This window comes from Mesoplodon mirus (assembly GCF_964341445.2).
Source record: "Mesoplodon mirus genome assembly, chromosome: 7".
Classification (NCBI taxonomy): domain Eukaryota; kingdom Metazoa; phylum Chordata; class Mammalia; order Artiodactyla; family Ziphiidae; genus Mesoplodon; species Mesoplodon mirus.
Genome location: NC_138983.1, coordinates 12,873,709 through 12,893,325, shown reverse-complemented (window position 1 = coordinate 12,893,325; position 19,617 = coordinate 12,873,709). Strand labels below are relative to the sequence as shown.

Sequence of the window (19,617 nt, the reverse complement as noted above, 5' to 3'; positions counted from 1 at the left end):
CAATCTCTAGGTCCATCCATGTTGCTGCAAATAGCATTATTTCATTCTTTTTTATGGCTGAGTAATATTCCATTGTATACATGCACCCCTATGTTCACTGCAGCACTATTTACAATAGCCAGTACATGGAAGCCACCTAAATGTCCATCGATGGAGGAATGGATAAAGAAGTTGTGGTAACATATAGACATCAGGCAGAATTAACCACCACCTTCTGAAAGGAGAAAAAGAGGGTGTGGAGGTATTAGAGGAAACAACACTTGCTAAGTACCAACTGTGGGCCAGGCATTGGCTACTCCACAAACTTTATACTATTCACTCCTTCAAATAACCATAGGAGCTAAGTCTTACTATCCCCACTTTGCAGATGAGAAAACTAGTTCATGTGGTCCCACATTTGAAAGACCCCAGGGTCCTTTTCCTCAACTCCCTGAGCCACATGGACACACAGTAAAGCGTAGGCCTCTCTGTCTCTGACACTAGACTGTGTTTCCTGTAAACAATCCGTGTCTTACTCATCTCTGAGACCTCCCAGTCTCCTCAGCCCAAGCTTAAGCCCCAGTATCTGGCACCTAGTAAGCCCTCAATAAATGTTTGTCATAGAAATCCTTCTCCACACACACAGGGAGCTGCTGGGTTGTCTTTCTGCTTATTACAGATACTAGAGAGAAGGGGCACTGGCTCACTGAGAAATAGCATTTCCAGGTAGAATGTCCCAGGTTTCTCTGTGGACACAGGTGTGTCAGCAGGCGGATTTGACCTTGGCAACCATCCATTTGCAGGAGCTTGAAAAAACAACTTCCTGTTTCTCTTTTAACAGCATTCATTTTAAAGGAAATTCCAAAATTTTAGTACAAACAGTCTAGCAGTACTGTGATCTCCGAGCTCATGATCGCACTCTGTGAAGATGGGCCGTTGGACCAGGAAGGACAATGGCCCTGTTGCCTGTGTACACCTAGGGGGCAGCTTTCCCAAGTTCAAGGCAGAAGGGTCCAAGAAACCTACAGCCTAGGAGGCAACCTTTTCCACAACCACAGCATTCACCATTTTTTGGAACAAACTCCCCATGTTTGGGGATCTTCCCACCAGCTGAGCACCATCTCCCAAGTTAGAAGCCGGAATGCACTTTCCCTGGCCTCCTTTGCAGCTAGTGTCAGCACGTGGGAGAATTCATTTTGAAAGAGAACAAGCTGAGGACCCAGGAGCTGCATGGAGTCTGTTTTCTGGCTGAGAGGGAGGAATGGCAGAAAGTCACCAAGGTCTCAGAGTCAGCTGTGGTCCAGCCCCAGGCAGAACTTCATGGTACAAGCAGTGAGGTCCCTACTAGAGCCAGATAATTCGAGGGTGGCTCCTTCCCAAAGCCAAATTTCCAGAGATTCTGTGAGCTACCTCATGTTCTTTATTAAATTCATTCTATGCATAAATAGGTGGGGGACCTTCTGTGGTTTATAGCTAAGATGCCAGAAGGATGCAAACCTCAAAACAAAACCCATGAAGACTGAACATAGACTGAGCCCCTCACCTCCAGGGAGAGCCCATGGACCTGAAACATACAAAATAAATATGTGTTGGAATAAAATGTAGAGAAGCCACGTTTCTAGGCTGCCTCTTGGGCTCTCAGACCCAACACCAGAGAAGGAAAAGGACTGGTCCCACGTATTAAATAAGATTCTACAGTGCAGTGGGCTGTCTTTGTGACTCAGAAGCTGGCTCTGAAGATCCTTTCCCTGAAGGAGTTTCCAGAAATCACTGAACAATGGCAGCATCACTAGAAAGAAGTCTGTCACCTCCCACAGAAGTGACTTTGAGGGACAATATGTTTCTGAATTTGCAATTATGGAGCATTTGCTCAAATATCACCCTCCATCACAGGGTATGGCAGAAAGTGAGAATCAGAACAGAGTTTCCTTCCAATTCTACCACCAAATGCCCCTTGCTTATTTCCCTTCCCTGGGTCTCATTTTCCCTGTCTGTGAAATCAGAGGGTTGATCTTTGCTCCCCATTGCCCCTTTCAGGGAACATTGATCCTGCAAAAAGCTGTTTCTTTTGATGCCTAGGCCATTGAACCAGGGCTACAGGCATGGCTGTACAACTTGTGCAAGTAGCATGTGTCCTGCCAAGGATGCCCACCTGAGGGGTGAGTAAAACCCAGCCACACTCCCCAAGCTGTACATCCGGGGACAGGGCTGCTTCCCCTGGAAGAGGGACATTTTTCCTTAATTTGCACAAAAGCATCATATGGGCCCTACTTCTGGTTATTTCATCCCCATGCCCTGCTCACTGGGGGCATCCTACCCTCTTAGTCATCACCCCTCCTTCACTGCAGACTTAGTTCCTGGTTACAAGTGTATGCACTGCCCTCTTCCAAAATGATCCTCAGAACTTCAGTACCAACATATGTACCTCATCAGGCAGCTTGGCCTCTCCATTTCTTGATGTCCTGCATCCCAACAATCTTTTCTCCTCTCTCCTCAGCCACCCACTCAGCGGTCACACCACAGACCATGGCGTTACCAGAAATCTCTGTTTCGAAATCCCGCTCTTTGACCTCTACTTCCCATCCTTCCAGCGCACTTGCTGCAATACCTCCCCACACTTCCATATGTCTTGTCTCTTATCCTAACCACTAACTCATTCATCCAACCACATGTCCACCAGCCAGCAGCCACCTCCGGTCTTTGCTTCCTTCCTTACATAAATTAAACACCACGGTCCTTCTTTTTTAATGACGCTCTTGCAGATCACCCCACCCCACCCCCAGATTTCTCTCCTCTGTCACAGCCACCTTGCAAAACTCCAACACCTGACGAACACCTTCTCTGTTCCTATAACCGCAGCAGCTAAACGCTGCCAGAGAAAATCACGCAACCTGCAAAATAACTTCACTTTAAGTTCGTGGACACAAATCTCACAGTGGAGAATCAGCACCGTGTGCTTCCCTGGGAAAGGTGCTTTTTCATTGTCCAAGATAGTACTTTATGCCCTCAAAATTTTATATGCCCCTTTGCTCAGCTGATGCCCTCACCTTAGAATTCACTTAGGAACTAAGAGTCACAAAACCAGGACGCCCTCATCTTCCCACCACCAAAGTCTAGCAACTTGTCTGCTTCTTAGCTCATTCCCCACTCCTTCCTCCCTAACGTGCTGAGTAACGTTCTCTCTTCTTATCAGGCTGATCCTTCCCCACGTGTTCCAGCTCGACTCCTCTCTGAACCTCTCAAAGGCTTTTCTCCTCCAACCATCCCATCTCTGTAGATGCATCATTCACTCGTCTTGGAAGTCTTGGTCTTCCTCACACCATTCCTGGCACACAAAGGTGCTCCTCAATCTTTGATTGTTAAAAGGCTCGGGAATTCCCTGGTGGTCCAGTGGTTAGGACTCTGCACTCTCACTGCCTAGGGCCCAGGTTCAGTCCCTGGTCGGGGAGCTAAAATCCCACAAGCTGCATGGCACAGCCAAAAGATAAAATAAAATTTGTTTAAAAAAAAAAAAAGAGGCTTTCTCTCCATCCCACATCCTTCTCTAGCTATTGCCCTTTTCTCTGCTCACTTTCCCAACAAAACTTTTGAAAAGAGTTGTTTCTGTGAGCATTCTCCCATGCCCGCCTCACATCCACCGTTCAACTCTCTGTCTTCTACCAACATGATCCACTGTGACTGGTCCATGTCACTAAATCCAGTGGACAATTTTCCAGTCTCTTCCCTGATCACTCAGTAGCATTCTTCACAGCTCCATCTTTGCCATGCCCAGATTTTTATCACCAGTCCAGACCGCTCTTCAGAGCTCCAGACTTGCGTGTCAAACTGCCTCCTTGATGTCTTCACTTGGATGTCTTACTGACATCTCAGGCACGATATGGTGAAAAGAGAACTCTCCCGCCTCTCTCTCTCTCTCTCTCTCCCCCCGACACACACACCCCACCATCACCCCACCCACTCTCCCATCCCGGCCATTAGAAGTCCTATTCATTCTACATCCAAAATCTGCCTCATTTGTCATCCTCTGTGGATGCCACCCTTAGGCAACCCACCATCAACTCGCATCTTAGCCTCTGAAGTAGTCTAGTAACTGGTCTCTCTGCTTTTTCTCCTGCTCCCCTTCAGTTTATTCTCTACACAGAAGCCTAAGGGATCATTCTAAATACACATTGGATCATATCAGTTTTCTGATGGCTTCTCATTGCCCTTAAAGTCGCACCCGCTGTGGCCTTCAAAGTCCCACATGACCTGGCCCCTGTTTGTCTCTCTAACTTTGTCTCATGCCACCCTTTCCCTGACTTCCTGCCCACTAGCCTTCCCGATGCCCTGACAATAGCTCTGAGCTCACTGAGATCTTTCCTGCTTTGAAGTCTCTGCATTTGCTGTTCCCTGCATCTGGAACTCTCTCAACCAGCCCTTTGCATGGTAAGCTCACCGTCACCTATCAGGTGCCAATTGAAAGGTCACCTTCCAATAAGACTTTCACTGAACACCTTGTCTGAAATTGTCCTCAATATTATTTTCTATCTGAAATGTTACTTGCTTCACAGCATTTTCTGTTTGTTTATGTACCTGTTGACTGTCTATCTACCCCCACAAAAATGATAATTTCCATTAAAAAAGGACCATGTCTATCTCATCCTCCACTATAATTCCAGTGCCTAGCCAAGTGATTGGCATACAGTAAATGTGTAATAAATATGTGTTGAATGATGAATGAGTGAATGAATCATCATGATTTGTCTTTAGTCTAATCTTTCGCCCTTTATCTCATACTCCTTTGTATGTATCCCCTACATACAAGCCAGTCAGAACTCTTCCTCAAACTTCTCATGCCCTTCCCTGACCTTTTGCCTTTGCTCACACTGTCCCCTCCATCTGGATACCCTCCTATCACCCCCACTCCACATTCAAGTTCTCAAAATCCTAGTCAACGTTCAAGGCCCATCTTCAACTCTAATGCCTGAAATTCCATCATTAGCAATTCTTAGAATCCTAGTGGGTCAGTTCTTAGAAATGGTAGTTCAAAATTGTATTTGCTGCTTCAGCTGCCCATAGTACTGCACTGAGGAGGATTCTGGGGTCTAGAGCCATAATCAAGCAAAGAAAATTGCCATCCATGACAATGGGAAGGGGATGGCTGCCCTGATGTTACAGTTGGGGAAATTGATGTTCAGGCTGGTGGGGTGACTTTCCAGGGGACACACCTAGGTGGAGGCAGTGCTGAGAACAGAACTTGTGTCTCTGGACCATCAGTGTGGAATTATATCAGACTGCCTTGTCTACACCCCCAGACAGAGGGGCTGAGGTTCACACAGACTTGAAAGACTATTGAGATTGTGAATTTTAAATTTTAAAAATATATACGCAGTATATGATTTTTAACCTTTCTTTTCCAACGAAACTCTGACCAGATTAATTTTATACGCAAACTTCTGTCAGAAGTCTCTACTTTTGGGGGCTTCCCTGGTGGCGCAGTGGTTGAGAGTCTGCCTGCCAATGCAGGGGACACAGGTTCGAGCCCCGGTCTGGGAAGAGCCCACATGCCGCAGAGCAACTAGTCCCTTGAGCCACAGCTACTGAGCCTGCGCGTCTGGAGCCTGTGCTCCGCAACAAGAGAGGCCGCAATAGTGAGAGGCCCACGCACCGCGATGAGGAGTGGCCCCCACTTGACGCAACTAGAGAAAGCCCTCACACAGAAACAAAGAGCCAACGCAGCCATAAATAAAGAAAAAAATTAAAAAAAAAAAAAGTCTCTACTTTTATTTTTTTGTTACCACCAAGATAAAAATATTTTAAACACAACAAGAAGAATTACCAACAACCACAATCCTGAAGCTAAGTACTCCTGTCTTCCTTATGCTGTCTTTTTAAGTGCAAAGATCTTCCAAGCTCTCTGTAGTGGAAAGTTCATCAAGTTCCTTTTCTTTGTAATAAAAAAGGTGAACAGGGAGAATGGGAGAAAATTAAAACCTATTTGCCATAGACTAAACATGTCCCCCCAAAATTCATATGTTGGAATCTAATCCCCAATGTGATGGTGTCTAGAGGTAGGGGTGATTAGAGAATGAGGATGGATCCCTCATGAATGGGATTAGCACCCTTATAAAGGAGACACAGAGCTTACTTGCCCTCCCACCATATGAGGTTACTGTGAGAAGACAGTTGTCAATGAGAAGCATCTGGAAGCTGTGAGAAGTGGGTCCTCACTAGACATTGAATCTTCCAGGGCCATGATTTTGGACTTCCCAGCTTCCAGAACTGTGAGAAATAAATGTTTGTTATTTATAAGCCACCCAGATTATGATATTTTTGCTATACCAGCCCTAATGGACTAAAACACTATGTCTTATCTCTTATATGCCAGAGACCGTGCAAGCCCCTTGCAAACACTGGCTCATGGAACCTTCAAAACAGTCCTATGGGGTAACTACTTTATTATTCCATTTTACAGATGAGAAAACAGTCCATTGGTAAGTATCATGCCCCAGAACTTCGCTCCCCTGAGTGTGTTCCTTGGACTAACAGCATGCACATTGCCTGAGGTCTTTTAGAAACAGGATTCTTGAGACACACCCTAGACCTACTGAGTCAGAGTCTGTATTTTAACAACACCTCCCAGTGATTCTTCTGCACACTAAATCTTTTTTTTTTTTTTTTTTTTTTGCGGTACGCTGGCCACTGTTGTGGCCTCTCCCATTGCGGAGCACAGGCTCCAGACACGCAGACTCAGCAGCCATGGCTCACGGGCCCAGCCGCTCCGAGGCATGTGGGATCTTCCCAGCCGGGGCATGAACCTGTGTCCCCTGCATCGGCAGGCGGACTCTCAACCACTGCGCCACCAGGGAAGCCCTGCACACTAAATCTTAAGAAGCCCTGGTCTTGATGACACAAACAAACAGGAAAAGAATTAGGATTCAGAAAAGACCTGTCTAACTGTGCTCTTGACAGCATGGCAGCAGAGACTCTGACCGCAGTCCAGCTGGTGCACATGTCCTAAGTAGAATCACTGGTACCTCTTCCTGCCCCACACAGAGATCCCGACTCACTGTCCTCCTTGGCTGGGCTGAGCTTGGGGGAGGGTAGCTGCAGGCTGGACTTGCTAGTGCAAAAAAAAAAAAGTGGACAGCAGAAACACAAATGACATGTTTATGCAGAAAACAGGTTGGTTAAGTCCTCACTGACACAGTTGGACATATCAATACTACATTCGATTGCCTGTCTCCTCTGACATTCATCTGTCAGTGGACACTTAGGTTGCTTCCATATCTTGGCTATTATAAATAACGCTGTTATCAACATTGGGGTGCATGTATCTTTTTGAATTAGTGCTTTTCTTTTTAATATATACCTAGGAGTGGAATTGCTGGTTCATAGAGTAGTTCTATTTTTAGTTTTTTGAGAAACCTCCATACTGTTTTCCACAGTGGTGGCACCAATTTACATTCCCACCAACAGGCTACAAGTGTTCCCTTTTCTCCACATCCTCGCCAACATTTGTTATTTGTTTTCTTTTTGATGATGGCCATTCTGACAGGTGTGAGGTGATATGTCATTGTGGTTTTGATGTGCATTTCCCTGATGATTAGCAATGTTGAACATCTTTTCATGTGCCTGTTGGCCATCTGCATTTACTCTTTGGAGAAATATCTATTCAGTTCTTCTACCCATTTTTTACTTGGGTTGTCTTTTTTTTTTTTTGATGTCGAGTTGTATGAGCTGTTTATATGTGTTGGATATAGACCCCTTATCAGTCATATCATTTGCAAACATCTTCTCTCATTCAGTAGATTGTCTTTTCATTTTTTCAATGGTTTCCTTTGTTGCACAAAAGCTTTTAAGTTTAATTAGGTCCCATTTGTTTATTTTTACTTTTGTTTCCTCTGCTTTAGGAGCCAGATCCAAAAAAATATTGCTGCAACTTATGTAAAAGAGCATCCTGCCTATGTTTTCCTCTGGAAGTTTTGTAGTATCCGGTCTTACATTTAGGTCTTTAATCCATTTTGAGTTTATTTTTGTATATGGTGTTAGGGAATGTTCTAATTTCATTCTTTTACATGTAGTTGTTCAGTTTTCCCAGCACTACTTATTGAAGAGACTGTCTTTTCTCCATTGTATATTCTTTCCTCCTTTGTTGTAGATTAATTGACCATAAGAGTCTGGGTTTATTTCTGGACTCTCTATCCTGTTCCATTGATCTATGTGTCTGTTTTTTGTGCCAGTACCATACTGTTTTGATTACTGAATCTTTGTAGTATAGTCTGAAGTCAGGGAGCATGATTCCTCCAGCTATGTTCTTCTTTCTCAAGATTGGTTTGGCTATTTGGGGTTTTTTGTGTTTCCATATAAATTTTAAAATTACTTATTCTAGTTCAGTGAAAAATGCCATTGGTATTTTGATAGGGATTGCATTGAATCTGTAGGTTGCATTGGGTAGTATGGTCATTTTAACAATGTTAATTCTTCCAACCCAAAAACATAGTATACCTTTCCATCTGTTTGTGTCATCTTCAATTTCTTTCACCAATATCTTATAGTTTTCAGAGTACGGGTCTTTTACTTCCTTAGGTAGGTTTATTCCTAGGTATTTATTTTTTTGATGTGATGATAAATGGGATTGTTTCCTTTGTTTCTCTTTCGGATAGTTCATTGTTAGTGTATAGAAATGCAACAGATTTCTTTATATTAATTTTGTATCCTGCTACTTTACTGAATTCATTGATGAGCTCTAGTAGTTTTCTGGTAGCATCTTTAGGATCTTCTATGTATGGTATCATGTCATCTGCAAACAGTAACAGTTTTACTTCTTCCTTTCCAATTTGCATTCCTTCTATTTCATTTTCTTCTCTGACTGCTGTAGTTAGGACTTCCAAAACTATCTTAAATAAAAGTGGCTGAGTGGGCATCCTTGTCTTATTCCTGATCTTAGAGGAAATGCTTTCAGCTTTTCACCATTGAGAGTGTTAGTTGTGGGTTTGTCATATACGACCTTTATTATATTGAGATATATTCTGTCTATGCCCACTTTCTGGAGAGTTTTTATCATAACTGGATGTTGAACTTTATCAAAAACTTTTTCTGCATCTATTGAGATGATCATGTGGTTTTTATTCTTCAGTTTGTTAATGGTGTATCACATTGACTGATTTGAAGATACTGAAAAATCCTTGCATCCCCTGGATAAATCCCATTTGATCATGGTGTATGATCCTTTGTGTGTGTGTGTGTGTGTGTGTGTGTGATCCTTTTAATGTATTGTTGAATTCACTTTGTTAATATTTTATTGAGGATTTTTGCATCTATGTTCATCAGTGATATTGGCCTGTAATTTTCTTTTTTTGTGATATCTTTGTCTAGTTTGGGTGTCAGGGTGATGCTGGTCTCATAGAATGAGTTCAGAAGTATTCCTTCCTCTGTGAGTTTTTGGAATAGTTTGAGAAGGATAGGTGTTAACTCTTCTCTAAAGAGGGAAGTGGGTGGTGCATCCTTTTTCCAAAGGGCAAGGGTTGCCTCCATGCTCTTCAGTCCTGGCACCTTGAGATAACAGTCCCCAAACTCTGGGTCACTGTTGTCCCTGATGCTGAAGTCCTTTCTCTGCCAAAGAGACCAGACCCAGCCCACATAGAGTGAAGGCTGGGTCTCTCTCTCTCTCTCTCTGTCTGTCTGTCTCGTCATCAGAGGCCACTTCATCCACATCATACAGGAAGACCTCTTGAATTTATGGACATATTCCAGACCCAGAAAAAGATTGCCAAATCTTCTTGGATGCCCTTAAACCCAGCCCAGATTTTCTCAGGGACCGGAAGAGAAGTTTTCCCTGAGTATTTTTATAGAGGGGGAAGTCCAAGATTTTATTTTCTATTCAATCAGTACATCCCCACAATCATGAGAGTGGGTGTCCAGACATAGATTCCCAGAAACTGTTTGACTCAGTGCTGGCTCCAGTTGGCTCAACAATAGCTTCCCCCGGAAGCCAGCCAGGGTTACAACAGCATCATCCAGCCGAAGAGACTTGAAGACATAATTTCCAACACAAACACTGAAATGGGTCACTGCAAAGCTATAACTTGAGTAACTCTACTTACAAGAATATAAGAAGTGTCTCCCAGGACATGGTCCAAACAGTCCTGTATTCCGACTCTGTGGTTCCTAAGTAGCAGCTCTAAGAGGACCGGGATGGTTTGAGTCAGTGGTTAGTAATCATAGTGTTCATCAATCCCAGTGCATCTCCTCTAGCACTGGTATTTAATTCATCTTTCTGGACTCTTTAAAAAGCAATCAGTTTGTTTGTTTTCAACAAAAATCAGTTTTTCTCACTTTCCTCGCACACTTTCTTTATCCAGTTGTTTAATCATTTAAGCAAACACCCTTTGAGCACCTGCCACATTGCAGGCACTGGGAATACAAAGATGTGTAAACACAGCACCTATGATGGGGAAGATGTCCATAGAGCAGAGCAGACAGGTAAGTACAGAGAGCTGTTACAGTGCAGCCAAATCAGGGCTCTTCTAGAAGCAACTTCCTGGTGCTCAAGGGGCATCACGTGGAGGAGTAGTGGTCTGGCCGAGTAAGATATTTCAAGCAGATTTGGTGAACCCACTTCTGATTATCCTCTGTCCATGTAAGAAGCAGCCTCAAGTAGGCAAGAGATGTGTCATACAGCTAAATAATAAAGGACAGAGTAACATGGGGTAAGATGCCCGTTGGACACAAATATGCTTTTTATTTTTTTCTTTTTAACATCTTTATTGGAGTATAATTGCTTTATAATGGTGTGTTAGTTTCTGCTTTATAACAAAATGAATCAGTTATACATATACATATGTTCCCATATCTCTTCCCTCTTGCGTCTCCCTCCCTCCCACCCTCCCTATCCCACCCCTCTAGGTGGTCACAAAGCACCGAGCTGATCTCCCTGTGCTATGCGGCTGCTTCCCACTAGCTATTTATTTTACATTTGGTAGTGTATATATGTCCATGCCACTCTCTCACTTTGTCACAGCTTACCCTTCCCCCTCCCCATATCCTCAAGTCCATGCTCTAGTAGGTCTGTATCTTTATTCCTGTTTTACCCCTAGGTTCTTCATGACCTTTTTTTTTTCTTAGATTCCATATATATGTGTTAGCATACGGTATTTGTTTTCTCTTTCTGACTTACTTCACTCTGTATGACAAACTCTAGGTCCATCCACCTCACTACAAATAATTCAATTTCATTCCTTTCTATGGCTGAGTAACACTCCATTGTATATACAGATTGCCAACAAACACATGAAAGAATGCTCAACATCATTAATCATTAGAGAAATGCAAATCAAAACTACAATGAGATATCATCTCACACCGGTCAGAATGGCCATCATCAAAAAATCTACAAACAATAAATGCTGGAGACGGTGTGGAGAAAAGGGAACCTTCTTGCACTGTTGGTGGGAATGTAAATTGATACAGCCACTATAGAGAACAGTATGGAGGTTCCTTAAAAAACTACAAATAGAACTACAATATGACCCAGCAATCCCACTACTGGGCATATACCCTGAGAAAACCATAATTCAAAAAGAGTCATGTACCAAAATGTTCATTGCAGCTCTATTTATAATAGCCAGGACACAAATATGCTTTTGACTGATGTCCCCAGGTTTCCAGTTGAATAAGAAAATGAGCCCTCGATGACCTTGAAGGTGGGATAGAATGCCAGACATTGGAACCCTGTGGCACTGAAGGCGGACCTGCGCTTTCAGCCAGCGCTTTAGCCCTCTGTGATCACTGAGGAGCTCCCTGGAAGATGGGTGTTTGCCTGCACAGCATCCTGCACTTCGCCTGCAGTGATGCCGACCACACTTTATTATTCATCGTTGAACTTCAAAAGAGCAGAAAACACTGGTATGTTATTTATCGCTCTAACCTTATCATCCAGCATGTGCCTGGTATATGGAAATAAAAATAGATGTGTTTAAAAAAGCACATGGAACAAAATACCAGACCAGTACTACTCAAAACTGTCAGGGTCCTCAAAAACAAAGCCCGAGACAGTGTCACAGCCAAGAGAAGCTTAAAGAGACACAATGACAAAATGCAATGAGGTATCCTGGATGGTATCCTAGAACAGGAAAAGGACATTAGGTAAAACGTAAGGAAGTCTGAATAAAGTATGGACTTAGTTAATAGTTATTGTATCAATACTGGTTCATTAATTGTGACAAGCATGTCATGTTAATGCAAGAGGTTAATAATAAAGGAAACTGGACGTGGAATAGATGGAAACTCTCTGTACTAGATGAGCAATTTTTCTGTAAATGTAAAACTCTTCTAAAATAAAAAGTTAACAAAAATATGGCTAATCATCTTCATGCACCTTTGTGCCCTCCCCCTGCCCAGCTGGCCCTCTACCATTGCTCTGACCCTCTCATAGTCTCCATAAAAGACCTTCTCTCTTTGCTAAGCCTGGAGCCATGGAACATGCTCTTGCCTGGCAGTGAGAAGCCCAAGTTCCTTTGGCATCATCCCACTGTATGACTTTGTATAAATCATTTGCCCTCCATGGGCCTTAGTTTACCCATCTATTCAATGGGAAGGTAAGACTAGAAAGCTCTTTCAAGTTGCTCCATGATGACAAAGATGGTGTCTGGCTCACCTCAGTATCCACAGCTCCTAAGAGAGCCCTAGGTGCATAGCAGGCCCTGAATAAAAGTTTGTTGAATGAGTAAATCAATAAACATTGCTTAATACTCTAAATATAAATGGAAACTTCTAAAGCCAGCCCAACGTCTCCAAATCTCCTTTCTTATAAACTTGATTTTAAGCTCCCTTTGTGTCTTCTCCACATTGCTCATAGAGATGTTATAAGCATTTGAGCAGTAATTGAGAAGAGTAATGGAGAAGGTCAGGACCCTCAAGCTTTGAACTCCCTGGAGTTCAGACACAGTGGTACCAGCTGAGATGGCAGGGACTTCACATCCAGATCCTGTCACGCTGAGTGTCATCCGGGCTTCGGGGGCAGGTCTACCCAAGGAATCCATCGGCCCCTCTCAGCATCCTTCTCCAACAAGTCCAGCGTGAGAGGGCCCAGAACACCCAGCCCCTGTTTAGGAGACCCTGGCAGATCTCTTAGAAGAAGGCAGCACAAGCCCAGGGAGGAGAGAAGCTAGAAGTCACCAAAAAAGTCTCTGCCCCCCGCCGCCAAGTGGTCTAGAGACCCGGATTTTAGTCCCAACCCCCAATCTGCTCCTCAGACACACTCAGAGATCTAGGCAAGTTTTCTTCTGTCTCTGCCCGGCTCCCCTCACAGAGCTGGGGTGGGGTGGGCACAAACAAGAATGAGAGCTCTTTCTAGCTCCTGGGAGGGGCTGCGTTCTCTCCTACCCCTTATCTCTGGGTTTTCCTCTGCACAGAGCACTCTCCCCAGTCACCACCCACCCCCCACCCTTCAGAGAGCAGGCTCCTGGCATGTCCCTTGTCTCCAGTCCCCCCTAACTGCCCTGCCCAGGATCATTCATTGTCTCCACTAGGCCCTCAGGACTCTTTGTACATTCCCCCTCTCAGAACTGACCACGCCCCATTATAACCATTCATCCAACTCTCTCCTCCGCCACCCAACCGGGAGCCCGCGATGTCCTGTTCCCCATTTGATCCTGTACCCAGCGTGCTGCCTGGCACATCGGTAATAAATAAGGACTCGAGTAAACAGATGAGTGAGTGAACAAATGAAGAAATGTGTGTGAACAAACGAAATTATGAAGCGCTCTATAATCTTATATTTTGGATAACCTACCTCAAATTTCCCTGGAGAGTTGGTGAGGTTCTGTTACAGGATCTGTTTAAAAAAAAAAAAAAAAAAAATCCAATAGCTTGTTGTTACAGTTGTAAATTCCTGCAGGTTTTCCCTGGTGCATTTCAGAAGAGGGAAAACAAACACCGATACCCCGGCCTCCAGCTCCCTCCCTGCCTCCCAGTTTCTTCTTCCCACCCACCTCCTCCCTCTCTCTGTCTCTACTCTTTCCTCATTCTCTGTCTCTGTTTCTCTTTTGCTGTCTCTGTCTCTATTTCTGTCTTCTCACTGTCTCTCTGTCTCTCTTTTTCTGTTCTCTGTCTCTCTGTCTCTTTCTGTCTCTCTCTCTCTCTCTCATGCATTTTCCACCATTTCCCCTCCCAGCGCCCAGCCTCCTTCACGGAGGGCTCTCCACGTGTGCCAGGCGTCTTACAGATGAGATCTCACTTTCCATCCCAACCACCTGGCACTGCCTCATTCGGACTTTTGGAGAAACTCTGGTTAAGAATGTGGGCTTTGCAGTTGGACAGAGGCAGCTGGCTCCAGGCCTGGTTCTTCCATGTACTCGCTGTGTAACCTTGGTCAAGGTACCTGACCAAACTCTCTGAGCCTCCACTCCCTTATTAGCAAAATGAGGTGAAAATGCCCCTCTCAGAGGGCTGCAGTGGTTCAAGGAGAGAATGGTGGTGAAACGTTACTCTCTGTTCTACTATGGAGATTGCTTTGGGGTCATCTGCAAACATCATTAGTACCTGGAGGTCTTTGTGGAAGATGGTGACCACCTGAGGACTGAATGGATGCTCATGTGATACTGAATGAGTGAATGAATGAATGAGTCTACAGCAGATGATAAATGAATAAAGGGGCAAATGAATGAATGAGTGATAGGTCTACATCCATGGGAAGAAAGGTTGGTGCTTCTCCCCTAGACCTGTGCTCTGGGCTCCCACATGTATGCCCACTGATTCCATGGCTTTTCAGAGCACAAAGGCTTAGCGGCACCCTGTCCCTTTATTTCCTCTGTCTTCCCTGTTCTCACTCCAATCCTGTCCCTTCTCTGCTGTCTATTTTCTCCATCTTCTCACCCACCCCCACCCCGGCTTCCTCTCCAGTTTCCCACTTGACTCCTTTTAGGTCCCCTTCTCCGCACTGCTCCCGTCAGCCTATTCGTCCCACTTCCCACCTAGGAAGGGACCTAGGGGCCCCTTCCTCATCCCAAGACACTAGTGTGAGAAAAGGCTTCAGACACAATAGTTACACACACACACAAAAAGATTTATTTGATGAACCGCAGTGACTAACAGGGTCAAAAAATAGCATAGACATTCCAAAGAAGGGGCAAGTGGGGCAGCCAGCAGCCTCCTCCACCATCTGTCCAGGATCACCGATGGGGCCTCAGGGGCACCCTCTTCCCTTCTGGGAGCTTCCTCCAGCCTTGACTGGCTGCTTTGGGGACAGCCCTGGACTGAGAAAGTGAGTCTGTCTGTGGAAGATTCTGGCCTGAGATGGGAAGAGTAAGCTGAGATAAGTCCCTTCCCTTCTTCCTCTCCCTCTGCTCCCAGAGCTGGCTCCATCCCATCCAAGGTCAAGATGTCCACTGACATCAAGCTGGGCTCTTCCTGCCTCCATGGCTCATGTCTTGTCCTTCACGTCCAGAGTCCTCCAAGAACAAAACCCGGAATATACACACCCTGCCCTCAGTGCACAAAGGCCCCACAAGCATCTTCATCCTCAAAGCCTGTCTGGCGGTGTGGCTGTCATGCCACCAGTCTTGCCGTGACTGCTCCAGTCCCCGTTCCCAGCCCCCCAAGAAGCCAAACGGTCTGATCCTGACAGGAGGTGAGAAAAAAAACCCACCCAGTGCTTTCCACCACATGGCAAGCAGGTGTCCCCCTTTAGGAAGAGGGCTACTGACCCTGGAAAAATAAAGAGTGATGAAGGAGATGCTTATAAATTCAAAGCAAGGTTGGCAGGCTTGGGAAAGGGGTCAAGGGAAGCTCCCATTTCCCTCATAGAACTAGGGACAGCGGCACAGGGACCCAGAGCACAAGACTTCCCCAAGCTTTGGGCGCCAGCTGCTTTGGGAAGGGAATCTCCCTATAGGGAGCCTGGACACAGACACAGACTTCTCTCTTAAAGCGCGGACCAGCCGTCAGAGCCCCCAAATCCAGTGGGGCTGGACTCATTTTTATTCTAAATTGCCTCAGCATGTCCCTTCTTCCCTCAAGGATATTGGGTGAAGAGCAGAGACCGGGAGAGTAGGGGGGGTGAGTTCATCCAAGTGACAAGAAACACAGGCACACTGCTCGTGTGATGCTCATCCTCGTTTACACATATGTACACACACAAAGCAAGCGTCCCACCCCCACCAAAGTGACCCTTGGCACCCATTCACACCAGTGCCCAAGAAAAACATCCTGGAGCTGTCGGGATGGGGTGGAGAGACAGGGAGAGACCTGCAGCTCACGGTTCTGGAGGAGGTTGGAGGGAGGAGGATTTGGGGACGGGACCCAAGCAGCATTTAGACTAAATGCAGACTCCCTCTCTTTCTCCGTTTTCCCTTCCCAGGTCCGCATTCATATCATGAAACCAAGGAGCCTGCTGCTTCATCAACCCCGTTGCCTTCCAGTCCCCACAGAAAACAGAGGATGAAGAAAAAGGGTCTAAGGAAATCTGTAGAAAGCATGTCTAGTTGGCCTCATGGAGGGGCTGCAGGAAGGGAAGCCCCCTTCATGGACGGCTCTGCCTCCAGCGCCTGAAATGACAGCAAACCGCTCCAATTTGGAGGGAGGCTCTGGAGCCCCCAGCTGCAGAGACAGGAGAAGTAATTTTGCTGATACCCAGCCTGCCTCCTGCCCGGCCCAGTCCCATTCCCCCATTCCCTCCCCGGGCACTCAGGGAACAGGACAAAGAGCTTGAGCAGGGGCAGTGTTTGCAAGCTTCAGGATTCTTAACCCTTAGGAGCCCTTCAGAACAAAGAAGTCCAAATGGAAAGGAGGGACTGAACGAGGAAGACGAGCTATGGGAGAGGGGGTGGGAGCCAGGAGGTACGGATTCTGAGTAAAAATTGCAGAGAGAAAGGGGGAAACAGAGAGAGGAAGAGGGGCGAGACACCTAAAAGGAAATGGGGGGAGAACAAAAGCTGGAGATCCAAGAAAAATGCTGGGGGGAAATGAACTTTTACTGAGCCAGGACACACATCATTTTAGTTTCTCCATTGTGTACACGTAGAGAAACTGAGTCTCAGAGAGTTTAAGCGACTGGGGCAAAGTCAGTCTCACAGAGACTGAGTGGCCGAGCCCGGGTCTGCAGGGCTCAATCTCTCTCCACTAAACCACAAACCTCTGAACCAGAGCAAAGGGAAAAGGAGGACAAGACGCAGGCAGGAGGCAGGGAAAGGAGTCAAGTGCAAGAGAGAAGGTGCCCCCGGCTACCTGACCTTCAGAGAGCAAGGGCAAAGGCTGGGGCCGGGCAGAGGGCACCAGGCGCCCGCGATCCCAGCCCTAGTCAACCACGAGGGTCTCTTGGCTGTAGGGGATGGATTTCTCGTGCGTCGGCTCTCCGCCCTTCCCGCTGCCGGGGCCGGGCCCCTGGCTGTGCCCCGAGGAGTAGCTGGCCGACTTCTCCCCGCTGCTGCTGTGGGAGGCTCCCCCGCACCTGCTCTGTCCCCAGCAGAGCACGGAGGCGCAGGCCTGGCGGAAGCGCAGGTCGAAAAAGGCGTAGAGGAAAGGGTTGAGGCAGCTGTTGACGTAGCTGATGCAGGTGCAGTAGGGGAAAACGTTCAGGAGGAAGATGTCGAAGTCACAGGGCCAGTGCAGCAGGCTGCCCAGCATGTAGAGCGTCTTCACCAGGTGGTAGGGCGTCCAGCACAGGGCGAAGGTCACCACCAGCACCACGATGATGCTCAGAAGGCGGCGCCGCTTCCGCAGGCCCTCGATGCGCTCCTTGCGGAAGTGGCCGGCGATGGTCTGGGCGATGAAGAAATAGCAGGTCAGCATGACGGTGAAGGGCACCACGAAGCCCACGGCGGTGGACGAGACGCCCAGGCCCACCTCCCAGGCCCACTCAGAGCTCGGGCTCGCCACCATGGAGTAGTCCATGTAGCACTGCACCCTGGTGCTGTTCTCCACGTGGAGGATGGCGCCGGTGGAGCGGAACACCATGACCGGCACGGCCAGGAGGGCGGCCAGCACCCACAGGACGGCCGTGGCCGCAGCCCCGCTCACCCGCAGCCTCAGCCGAGCGTTGGCCATGGGCCTCACGATGGCCAGGTAGCGGTCGAAGCTGAGGCCGGTGAGACAGAAGACGCTGGCGTACATGTTGACGAAGATGAGATAGCTGCTGAGCTTGCAGGCGAAGGCACCGAAGGGCCAGTCGTAGTCCCGGTACGTGTAGGTGGCCCACAGCGGCAGGGTCACCACGAAAGTCAGGTCGGCCACCGCCAGGCTGGCGATGAAGATATCAGCCGAGCGCCTCTTCTCGCGGCTGCTCCGAAACACTGTCCAGAGCACCAGGCCGTTGCCCGTGGTGCCCAGCAGGAAGACCAGCATGTAGATGGCAGGGATGAGGGCCCCCGAGGACTTCCAGTCCGCGTACTCACACTCAGACTGGTTGTCTACCCCGTAGTAGTTGTCGAAATCGCCACTTTCCTCCATGCTGGGGAGCCAAGTCGGGCAGGGGGCCCCGGGGGTACCAGCTCCGTGGGTGTCGCGCCAACTCAGCAAGTGCCCTCAGCTGCTGGCTGGAGCCTCAGAGGGAAGGCGGGAAGGGCTGGAGGTGTCCAGAGCCCTTCCTAGCAGCAGATGGAGCTGCCTCTGGCTCCTCTGGACCCTGAAGGATGCCTCCCTCCAGCAGGCTTCCCTCCACCCCGTCCTGCCCTGCCCCAGCCTCAGCTCAGACACTTCCTCGCGCCCTCCTGAGTCTCTGTCTCCTCCTTGGCTGTCCCTCCCTCCTCCCACCTCCAGACCAGCCCCTCACTTGTGAGTCTTAGGATCTTGAAGTTACAGCCCACTTTTTTTTTTTCCTTCTTGTCCCTGGGCAAGTGGACCAGATTGACCCCTGCAGTGCTGGGCAGAATGTTATCTGTGGTTTGCAGCCTGCTCTCCTCCTCGCCCAGTTTCTCTCCCGCCCAGTTTCTCTCCCTCCGGTTTCCTCTGGTGTTTGGAGAACCCCTCCTCAGTCCTCTGCACCCTCCTGTTCTCACCCCCTCCTAGGCCCTCTAAATGGGGCAAATTATGCAGATTGAAACCCAGCCTGAGCTGGAGCCGGGGAGGGTAGGGGGCGAGGAGGGTGTGAGATTTCGCAGGATGGTCTCAGCCTCTGGCATGCCCTCCTGGTAGGCTGGTCTGTCTCCTCCCCTCCCGCCCTCCCAGCCCCACCCCGAGCAGACTTCCCTCTATCCTTCCCCTCACACCCTCCTCCCTTACACCTCGGCTTTGACCCTCTCCCTGTGGGGATGTTTGTGGTCTACAGACCCAGTTATAGAGGGATTTCTCTACGATTCATAAGCTGTTAGCAGATTACAGTTTTCAGATGGCACAGGAAGTTTTAGAGGGTCGAGGAGAGAGTCACCGAAGAAAGAAACCTCAGACTAAAGTATCTAATCAAGCCATTAAATCTATGGGGAAACTGAGGCTGAACAAGGTAAATGTCTTGCCCAAGTTCACAGGATAAATTTTGTTTTGCTTTTGTTGTTTGCTTTTCTTCTTCTCCAAGCACCTAACTCAGTGCCTGGCAGGTAGTAGGTGGTCACTAAATGGTTGTTGAGTGAGTAAGTAAGTGGATGGATGAATTAGGGAGTGAGTGAAAAGGGGCGTCCATGTATAGAAGAACGGGTGTTTGAATTACTATGCGGTGAAAACACGGAT

At 47.3% G+C, this 19,617-nt stretch overlaps 1 protein-coding gene across 1 annotated transcript; it reads right to left on the bottom strand.

Moving 5' to 3' along the window:
- Window positions 1–15,013: 15,013 nt before the first annotated feature.
- APLNR (apelin receptor) lies at window positions 15,014–18,655 on the bottom strand. Its single transcript, XM_082627455.1, has one exon. The coding sequence runs from the start codon at window positions 18,403–18,405 to the stop codon at window positions 17,254–17,256; it is 1,152 nt and encodes a 383-aa protein (XP_082483581.1). The 5' UTR covers window positions 18,406–18,655; the 3' UTR covers window positions 15,014–17,253.
- Between the last annotated feature and the right edge of the window lie 962 nt (window positions 18,656–19,617).